Source organism: Temnothorax longispinosus, chromosome 6 (assembly GCF_030848805.1).
Source record: "Temnothorax longispinosus isolate EJ_2023e chromosome 6, Tlon_JGU_v1, whole genome shotgun sequence".
Classification (NCBI taxonomy): domain Eukaryota; kingdom Metazoa; phylum Arthropoda; class Insecta; order Hymenoptera; family Formicidae; genus Temnothorax; species Temnothorax longispinosus.
The window spans coordinates 18,596,949-18,607,351 of NC_092363.1; the positions used below are offsets into that span (position 1 = coordinate 18,596,949).

At 37.5% G+C, this 10,403-nt stretch overlaps 1 protein-coding gene and 1 long non-coding RNA gene across 3 annotated transcripts in view; one reads left to right on the forward strand and one right to left on the reverse strand.

Moving 5' to 3' along the window:
* LOC139814702 (uncharacterized) overlaps positions 1-6,723 on the forward strand; it is a 40,424-nt gene extending 33,701 nt beyond the window's left edge. Inside the window, exon 3 of the long non-coding RNA XR_011732523.1 lies at positions 5,665-6,723. This is a non-coding gene — a long non-coding RNA (uncharacterized lncRNA). The remainder of the gene's footprint in view (positions 1-5,664) is intronic.
* LOC139814235 (cytochrome P450 6k1-like) lies at positions 152-3,383 on the reverse strand. 2 transcript variants are annotated; one of them, XM_071780354.1, is made up of 6 exons: positions 3,234-3,383; positions 2,209-2,745; positions 1,737-2,105; positions 1,381-1,565; positions 981-1,269; positions 152-710 (listed from the first exon to the last, which is right to left on the reverse strand). In XM_071780354.1, exons 2-6 carry the CDS (start codon positions 2,729-2,731, stop codon positions 526-528), a joined length of 1,551 nt encoding a protein of 516 aa, XP_071636455.1. In that variant the 5' UTR covers positions 2,732-2,745; positions 3,234-3,383; the 3' UTR covers positions 152-525. The 2 variants fall into 2 exon arrangements, with proteins under 2 accessions (XP_071636455.1, XP_071636454.1); XM_071780353.1 differs by having other exon boundaries at positions 3,033-3,292.
* Positions 6,724-10,403: the final 3,680 nt, after the last annotated feature.

A 10,403-nucleotide genomic window follows, 5' to 3' on the forward strand; every position in this document is an offset into this window, starting at 1 on the left:
ACTACGTGAAAAACACGCATTCTTCAAACGTGCTTCAAAAAGAAATAGAACAAGATATAAAACCGTCATAACTGGATATCTGTTATGATAGTTCTGCTTATATTATTTTTGAATGCAAGGATATTGGATGAAAAAGAAGAAAATAAATTAATTCTTTTCATTGTTAGTTCATATATTTTCAAACATAATTCTACAGGAAAAATTATGTTAATTATATAGTGGATAAAAATTATTTATTAAATTTTTTCCCTAATTTTTACATTGAACTGCTACGCAGTATTTACATATAAGAAATAATTAATCTAATATTAATATATATAAAGCATGTCTCAAGCTATAAGCTTTATATGCAATTAAAATAAATCTTTTAATCTAATAAGATTTTTTCTTTATAACTAACATAATTTCAGTTCAATATTCATTTATCATTTATCACTGTAAAAATCGTGTATTTGAAATATCATTGTGAGCGTCGCGTGGCTTGAAAACAGTGTATTAATGACTGTATTAATATATTATCAAATATTAATTAGCGTGCAGGGTATTAACCTTTCGAATATTGAGATATAGACCGCCACCCATTGGTGATGTCGAGAAAGCTTTCGGATCGATAACCATTGGTATTAGAGTTTTCTCGCTTGGTGTTAGTTCGTATTTGCTCAAAACTGTACAGATTCCCAACTTTGATTGTAAAAGTCCCATACGAGTGCCTGTGGGATGAATAACAGTGCATACCGTAAGACGTCTCATAATATTCTAACTCTTATATAATTAAGATTGTAAATTCCATAATTACAAAGTCCAGTTGGATAAAGTTCATTCTAATCATTGCATACATACATAATGATATATATAAATAATTCGTGTAATTCATGTAATAAGGTAAAAAAATGTGAATTTAAACTTTTGCTGATTTATTTTTAACTTCATAGCTGCACCAATCCCGTCTTAATTTTCGTAATCAAAATCGATGATCTCACCTATACACGCATGTGGGCCATCTCCAAATGGAAAATAGAGACATGATGGTCTGTCACGTTTGTTCTCCTCGGTAAATCGTTCCGGATCAAATTCATACGGATCAGGAAAGTGTTCCGGATCATAGTGCATGCCAATCATCGGGATAAAAATTGGTGTGCCCTTCTCGATAACTAGATCGGAATTCGGCACCTTGTAGGTTTCCACTGTTGTGCGGTCTAGGAACGGCAACGGCGGATACATCCTCAAAGTTTCAGATACCACCATGTCGAGATACGGTAGTGACAGGATCTAATGACATGCACGTGAATAAGATGGATACTTTAAGCTTGACAATATTAAAGTCATTTTTGTTTTGCTAAAATTTTTTTGTAAAAAAGAAACATATGTGTGTTCGCATACCATGTCGTACGTGATTTTGCCACCGGTTTCATCGAGCGCATCAAGAATTTCTTTTCTAAGTCTGTCTTGTATTTCCGGATGCGTCGCAAGTTCGTACAAAGTGAAAGCTATTGTCGATGAGGAAGTTTCAAAACCAGCCGTGAAGAAAATAGCTGCTTGCGCTACTAAATCGTCCCCGTCAAATTCTAAAAGTTTCAATTCACATCTCTTCAAATTTTGAAAAATTTTCATTGCATATCATAATTAAGCTTTAGCTATTGGATCTATTGCATGCTTAGACAAATTGAGCGGGTATTTTGATTTTTTAAATGTAAATTGACGAATTTATGCATTAGCTTGATGAATCTTTTGCTTACTAAATCCTCCAATGTCTTGATCTTCGTGATTTTTTTTTAGTTCAATAAGGATATCAATGAGATCATTTCTCTTTCCGCCAGACTTCATGCGTTGATTGATCGTGTCCCAAAGGACTTTACGTAAAAAAGCACTGGCATCCTTGCCAAACAATTTCACACGGGCCATACCAACTATATTTGGAAGAAAAAATATCGCGAAAAATTCTAAACAACGGATAATGTTGAAAGTAAAAATCATTTTGCCGTATTTTCGGAACTCGGCATCTGGATTATTTAAGGAATTCACGTTGAGTCCATAGGCAGTAGTGCCGATTATGTCCGTAGTGAATTTGGCAGCTAACTCCTTTATTTCCATTTCCATTCCTTTACCTGCCATCAATCGTATTCTTATTATTGTTTCAATTATTCAGTCGTAATTGTGATCGTTATGCCCTTTGATATATGTAACTCCATGCATAAATTCAGCACTTACCTTCCAATTTCAGCGATTTGAGATACGTATCTAGATTGTCACCGCATTCTAACATCAGTTCGAACATCTTCTTTAGCTTTCCGGACGTGAAGAATGGCGACAACTTCGTTCTTAACAACTTCCAGCCTGGATTTTTGAGAAAAAAGACATTGGCATAACCCAGACGATCATTATTCGGATCAGGCGAGCCGTATCGGTCAGAGAAGTGATTGAAATCCTTTATTAAGATGTTTTTAACGATTTCCTGATCGCGAACCAACAAGGCCGGTTTGTCTAATATATAAAAGCCTATACAAGGTAATCCCTTTCCTTGATCATAAAGATCTTTCAGAAGAAATCCGAGAGATCTCTTTAGGAACACACAATTCGTGATATTGCCGAAAAATGGTGTCGGAGGCGCTTCCAAGACGCCTCGTTTCTTCCAGTAGTTGAATTTGCGTGTCATGTAAAGATAGGCAGTTATAATGAGAGTCGTCAGAACTATAATGCCGTCCAGGCCCCAATAAGCCGTTATGAGTGCCATTGTACACAGTTCGCCTATAAAAACATTCTTTGTTATATTTATTTAAAAAAAAATAGATGATAATATGAATGACCCGTTGCCAATGTTCATTAGCGTAGATTATGTCGCAAATAATTGGTATATCTTTGAACTCAACATACATTAGGCACTAATACAGATATTAATTTATATTGTATAAGCTACAGATTTTGATTACAAAACAAATCTATATATTTTATAAACATTTAAATATTAATACTCGATTAATTTTATATATAAACATGCAATCACGCGTTAATTAAAGATACATAAATTTTAATACCCTTGACTCCTTTGTTAAACTCGAATCTGTATATTAATATCAATAGATAAATCTATAAATTAATATTTAATAGACACTCGATCAATTATCACAGAAAGATATCGCGTTGATGGAAGCGTCATAACTCAGGATAAACAATTTAATAATAAGATTCTTTTTTAAATTCACTGTCACACTAGTGAATGAAACACAGAAACTCACATAGGTATTATCAAACGCTAATAACTTCTAGCAGTTATAAGAGCTGAGTGAACATTTTCTAGCATACGCGCAAATATATCTATCATGCGTTTCAACCTCTCAAGCCCCCCTATTTTTCAGAGATATATGTGTCATCTTATCTTATACTAGTTTAAGCTTGACGGCGTTACGCGTGAAAACACATTTTACCTCTTTTCACCCCGTTAGAGATCGAAGTTCTAAAAATCCCTTCTTAGTGGGTGCTTACGTCATGGAAGGAATATACTGGCCGAATTTCATGTTTCTGTTTAGGAGTTTGGGCTGGGCGTTGATGAGTCAGAGTCGGGACATTTATTTATATATATATAGATTTATTTTGATAACATTGCAATTGGAGCTCATCTTGTGAGAATATGATACTAGTCTTTCCAATTTATATCTAATCATTTCAAACAATGACTAAGGAATAATTACTAAGATTCTATTTTGCTTTACTGTAAAGTACTTGTGTAAATAATATCTTTAGAAATTTCCATTTGAGTTACAGAAAAATATGTCGTATCAATGGTGACTTGCGGCTTCCAGTGGACCCCAGGCTTTTTTCTTTATTTTTTTCTTAGAAGTATACTATTTTGAGAGTAAAACGCACAAAGTTTTTTTACTCTATCTCAAAAAATTTTGATGAATATTTTTGTGAAAGAATCAAATTTCTCGAAAAAAAAAAAATTTTTTTTCTCGCGTTTTTTCAACATAAAAAATTTTTTTAAATTATTGGATTATCAAGAGGAAGTCATAAATTAATTCTAGTTCAAGGTTTGAGTCGATACATCAAAAAGAACGCAAATGGAAACTGTTGTGGGGTCCATGTGACCTCTACGTTATTTTTAGGAGGTGTGACCTCAACGGGTTAATATGATCATTAATTTTGTGTCATCTATCAAGGTTTTATTAGCATTGTCTAATCATGTAACGTTAATATATTCTAGCACAATGTATCACGTAACAAGAATAATTCTCGCAGCGAATTCATAAGTCGGATTTACAATTCATCTTCGGTGTATTATGCAATCACGGAATCACGCTTGAATAGAGTGTGGCGCATCTAGTTTGTATGACTGTAATAATTTGCATTACTTTGCATTTCTCTTAGATAAAGAGTTGACCCACACTAGATAAATGCGGATATCTGTTTTGAAGTCGCACTCGATTATAATTATTACAAATAGGTATGTTAAAGGAGCGGATTAAAAAACATATTTTTATATCAACGGGCAAATTTTAAAATTGATTATTATTAACCGAGAGTAAATAATAACACGAATAAAGAAGGATTTTTTAGCATTTCGTACGATATCAGGAAAATGCTAAAAAATCCTTCTTTATTCGTGTCCTTAAGTAAAAGGACCAACGTATTGCTGCAAAATTTATTATATGTCATATGTAAAAATGTTCAAAACTTATTCCACCATTATTTACTCTCGGTTAATAATAATCAATTTTAAAATTTGCCCGTTGATATAAAGATATGTTTTTTAATCCGATCCTTTAACATATTTGTAAAATTATAGTCGAGTGCGACTTCGAAACAGATATCCTCATTTATCTAGTGTGGGTCAACTCTTTATCTAAGACAAATGCAAAGTAACGCAAATGTAATAAATCATAGACGCGCGCGCGGATTATGCGCTCGCGATATCTTAAGATATGTTTTGTATGTTGTTTTCCGCGTATTTTTCCACCAGTTTCAATTCACAGCAGCTCCGAAGCATATCGGCGTAAATGTTGACTTGATTGGTTAAATTGCCATTCGTGAGAGCTCGCATTTTCTAGACCTACATGCAAGTAAATCCGCCACACATGAATCAGTATGTACGGGGTGTCTCGAAACTATCATACCTTTTGATTAGAAATTTATTAGAAATATGTATAAAAAATTTAACGATCGTCTCAAAGAATGCATGGACTTTCTTTTTTAACCGATATCAAGTAAATCGTATTTTGATAAAAAGAATTTAATTTTGTTCTCAATATTTAAAATATTTTAATATTTAAGACTAAAAATTATACAGTTAAGTTGTTATAGCATTGAGCTGATTCTCTGTGAAGTAAATAATAAGCAAAGGAAATTGTATTGCAATTCATAGTCATCTGAAAAATAAAGAATAAAGAAATTTCTTTCGTTCGTTATAGCTATGACTATCTAATATTTACAAAAAAGATTAAACTTACGAAGAATAGTCAGCTGAAGGCAAACGTAATGGTTTCGGGACACCCTGTGCATACGCATGTATAGCCGCGGGAGGACAAACTCAGATACACATATTAGAGATGTAACGTATTAGCGGGCATTTGTAATTTCTGTTACCGGGCGAAGTATATACTTATCGTACGGCACGTAATGTGCCGTGCTGTATGAAAAAGTTAGACACGCATCTCGTTAATTTCAGGGCAGAAGGTGAATTAATGACGTGGGAAGTGACGCCGACTGCAACATAGTGAACGATAATCGATACACGATGCATGATGATTGACAGAAAGAGCCAACGTTGGCGAATAGTACTGTATTTTGCGGATTTACGAGTTGATTGATAGTAAGCCGCGACACGTAAAGAAAGCTAGTGGTAGTTAGAGTTATTATTAGGTAGACAGAAAGAAAATCACATCCACTTTCCAACATTCAATATAACTTTAATACTAGTTTCTGCATGAAGACTTATAACTGTAAAGTTTTAGTGCAATACAATTTTACAAATCTTTTCTAATATATTATTATAACGTTTCTTCGTTATAAGAAAAGCGTTCCGTAGAAAAATTGCTAGATAGTTTTGTTGATCGTTTCATAGATTATTTTACAATTTTATGTAACTTTATAAGATGTACATATATTACTTAATTCTTTCTATATAATCGGATGGCATAAGTGTAAATCATCTTATTTAGAAAATTAAGTTTAGATAACAATTGATTTCCCCTATTTTCTTAGTATTCTAACTAAAAAAAATCGAGAATTTTTACATTAATCATTTTTCAGACAAACATCAATTTTCAGACGTTCGCCAGCACTGTTTCTCAAGAATGCAGCAAGTTTTACGTCCTTTTATCATTATCTCATTCATGCAAGTTATAGGTCTGGAAAGTTCCGTGCAGTTCTAATGTATAATTCTGTGATTCTCGTCAAATATAATGACATGTCGTCATGTGACTCAACGTGGTTGTATCCCACGTTAAATGCAACGCGTCCAATGGCCCCGCCGCCAACGTCACGGACGTATTTTGTATTTATATAACGCAAACACATCGGCCGCCACGTGACAAGCATGCCCGCGCATTGCAATCTCTAATGATTAAGTACGCGATTTTTCACTGAGGCATCAAGGCTGAATTGTGCTATACTGAAAACAGAATTGCAGCGTGTTTATCATCAGCATTTCCGTTTCATTGGCAGTCAATGAGATAATTATTATTAATAACTATATTTTTCCGACCTCTAATCTCAACGTCATTTAGGTCTCATACGTCGCGTAAAATAATATGAGCTTGACGAGAGATGAGGTTGGGGCCCGTTCTCCGGGAAGAGGCGGCAACTCTATATACAGTCCGCCACCGTGAAGCAGCTCGGTATCCGCGCCGAGTCACGTGAGGTCACCTGAAAGAAACCCCGGCTACTGTTTCCGCGCACGCGATCGCCGTGCGCGGCACGCAGGGCCCTAATTTCTCGCGCATGGAATTTTTCTCCGCTCCGCGGTCCGCGCCGCCTTCTCGCGGATGCTCTTCAGCTCTTCCGCGAACGGGCTCCCGGCGCATTGCGCGACCAGCAACAAAGTATAAGCGTGCTAAATATACACTCTCCTCGCTTTCGCCTCCTTTCGGGTCTCTGTATATACTACGAACTTCTAAGGGAAGAGAAAGAGAACTCTCTTAGAGAGGGAGGAAACGAGAATGAAAGGAGGAGGGTGCGACGAGGGGGTTCGTGCAAGCTCGCGCACGCGAGCGGCCGTGCATGCCCGCGGGCCTTTACGGCCCTTCACTCTCGCTCTCACCTTCGTTGTAATGAGACCTATACATTATATCCGATGGTACACGCAGGGATCTCGCGAGAGGGCGAAATTGCGAGAGGTCGGATACGTTTCTGACAAGCGAGAGACGCAGAAAGAGATAGTTGCGCGAAGAAACGAAGGGCGGGAAGCAGTAGGAGAGGTAGCAGCTTAAGTAATTCGCTAATAACCATTATTTCGCGATAATGACTGAAAATCGATATTTCTGTCCGCGGCTGAAGACCACCCTGATGTACAGGGTGCCGGTAAAATCACGCTCTACCGTCGCACAGGTTGCGGACTGCGATTTTTGCACGACACCGTGGAAATCTGACGCTTATTGTCTTGGCGGCAAGACGTCGATACGCGGCAAGGTGTCGGTAAGAAATTGCAGCAGGTACCGGGGTCTCTGCATTCAGGAAGGCGACCCAAGCAAGAGCTGTTAGTTGAATTCACGTTGAATAGGTGGCGGGAAAGAGATGATTTGAAACAGTTTGCTGCAGTTTGCCGTCTCTTGGTTTAAATAAATTGTTCAATTTAATTGAATGATTGTCTTATTATTTGCATAATCTTTATAATTAAGTGGCACGAATCGAAAAGATAATGAACTTAATAAATTGATGGAAGATTCATTGAATTTTTTCGATAATAGTTTTTATGTAATATATCTCTTGTAGATTACGGAGAAATAAATAAAATTAATAAGAATAATGTCTATACGTTTATAAAGCATTAGAAAATAGCATTAACGCGAAAAACTCATATTTTATTTATTAAAAAATATTAACACGGTTTTAAAGTAATTTCGAAGAAATATAACAATAACATCATGTTACCGTAGAAATAAAAAAGTAGTATGAAAACAAAAAAATTCCTTTAATGCAAAACTTGCAAATGCAATAATAACATAATTTATCGCATAGATGCCTGACACAAAAACACATAAAGAGCTGTTTAAATTTTCACGGTGCGAGTTGCAAACTTTTGATTTAAAAGAGAGAGATGAACATTCAACCTCACACGTGCGAGCCAGTAAACGCTGTAGAAAAGAAACGATCGTTCCTACAGCGAAATGTGAAAGAGTTAGATACGTCAAAATGATGATTCGCGGAATATATCGGGAATGAAAACGACCGATTTCACGCGTCGCGCGTCGGTCGAATTTCAATTCTATCCGCGCTTTCGCATTCGTAGCCGAACGCGGGATCATCTTTATTTCATTTCGTACCTCCGAAATCATTTCGCCGATTGTCCCATCCCGTCCCTCCGTCCCCCTCGGCACCCTTCTCGCCGCCGCCCGCGGAGCCCCGGGCGCGGATTATACGGTATCGCATCGGTCCGTCTCTCATGAATTAGGCATCGGACAAGTTAATGAAAGTTTTCCCAGGCAATTTCGTGTAATAATAGAGCAGATCACCGCGCCTCTCGGATAGAAAACAATGCGCGTGTATCACGTGTATGCGTGAACGGGCGCCTCGTACTAAAATGTATTCGGAGTAACGCAATCTGACCGGATGAGGATCGATCAAGAAGTTACTACCACTGATCTCTAAATTTGCCCGAGATGTTTGTAAGAACAGCATAACTATTGAAGTTGAAACAATCCAGAAAGCAAGAGAAAGGTTTATTAAATTCCACTCGAAATAAAACTTACTGAAAGTTAAAAGAAACTTACGTAATTGTTGAATGTCTTTTCTTCTCTTTTCTCTCATATCGTGTTACTCACGATTCTAATTTATAAGACTTCATATCAATGAAAATTAACGCGAATTATTACGTTATGTTATTTTATAAATTTATTTTATAAAAATGAACGCGAGGTGCCCCTCGCTGCAAAATTCATTAGTGAGAGAAGTGTTTCAAATGCTCTATTATTTCTTATTTATCGCATTTTAAATTCCAAAAAGTCCTTCGATAATATCAACGCGCGATACTGATGTCAGAGCCGAGTGATAAGCGGAAGATAAGCACCGATAGCTACCCCGATAACGTCGTAGCGTCGCTGCTACCCCTAACGTCGTGTCCTGGCTGACGCATTTATGCCCGACGTCGCGACGATGGATCAGTGCGCCGGCATGCGTGATGCACGATGTTTAATGCATGCCGTTTCGCCGTTGCGCTACGTCGTCGGGGGTGGGCGTAGAAAATTGAATCGGGGATTCGGATCGATACGCGACGGTAGTCGCTCGAGGATGTCCGCTTATCTCCTCACCTGGACCCCGAGATCGGTGCCGTTGCCTCGAATAGAAACGACCGATTCGTTTAATCGGCTGCGCTCGATCACCCCGCCAAGACTGCGTCCTCGAACTATCTCGGCAAAATACTCGGCCAGACAAAACCGTATATTTCTCGTTGCGCATTTGATGGCAAATCTATCGCCATCCGATTCACCTATCTCAGAGGAATTGAGTACACTCGAACAGAGTCACGTTTAGTGAGAAGCGTTTACTCCGCTTAACTATTGAGATGTTTTCGCTTAAATTTCCGCCTGATCAAGGAATTCCTGCGCAAAGATTGTAATTGCGGTAAATAGCAAACAATAAATAAGAATAATAAAAGAATAACATGATGCGATAATAAGCAATTAAAAAGCAACGCAACGACTTCGTCGTTCGCGTTCTTTCCCGCTGTAAAAGAGCCAAGAATCTCGTGGATGAAAAACAGATCAGCGAATGTAAATAGCAATGCCGGCCGTAATGCGCTTCCAACGGACTCTGCACGGGTTAATGTATATACGGGAGTCGGAAGCTCGGGCGAAATGCAACGTGTATGTGATATATCTTATTGTACAATTCCGACCTGACCTTTACCTTCCTCGTTTCGTGCGTGCCGATGCGCGTAAAGAAATTTCGGCCGACGCTTCATATCTCTTTTCTCGGCTCTTATTGTAATACAAGATTCTCCTGGGCCTTCGGACTCGCTCGGGGTAGCCCTTTCGCGCGGAAGGGTTTATGCCTGGAGGATTTATAAGGGAAAACATATGCAATAATACGGTAAATGCCGTTAACGATTCTTTAGTCTCGTTCCTGACAAGTTTTTATTGTTGCTGTTCTAACGGATCGTTCACCTGCAGGTAGATGCACGCGTACGTGAACGCGTAGAATTTATTGCAGGATCATGGAACCCTGCTCCATTTTCAAAGTGTGTAATAAAATTG

Bases quoted from the DNA above. Each gene is read 5' to 3' on its own strand.
- LOC139814235 (XM_071780354.1), bottom strand. From the start codon at position 2,731: ATGGCACTCATAACGGCTTATTGGGGCCTGGACGGCATTATAGTTCTG. The intron at 1,566-1,736 runs GTAAGCAAAAGA...TGAAACTTTTAG, and splicing joins TCAAGACATTGGAGGATTTA to AATTTGACGGGGACGATTTA. The intron at 711-980 runs GTGAGATCATCG...TTCATCCCACAG, and splicing joins TGGCCCACATGCGTGTATAG to GCACTCGTATGGGACTTTTA.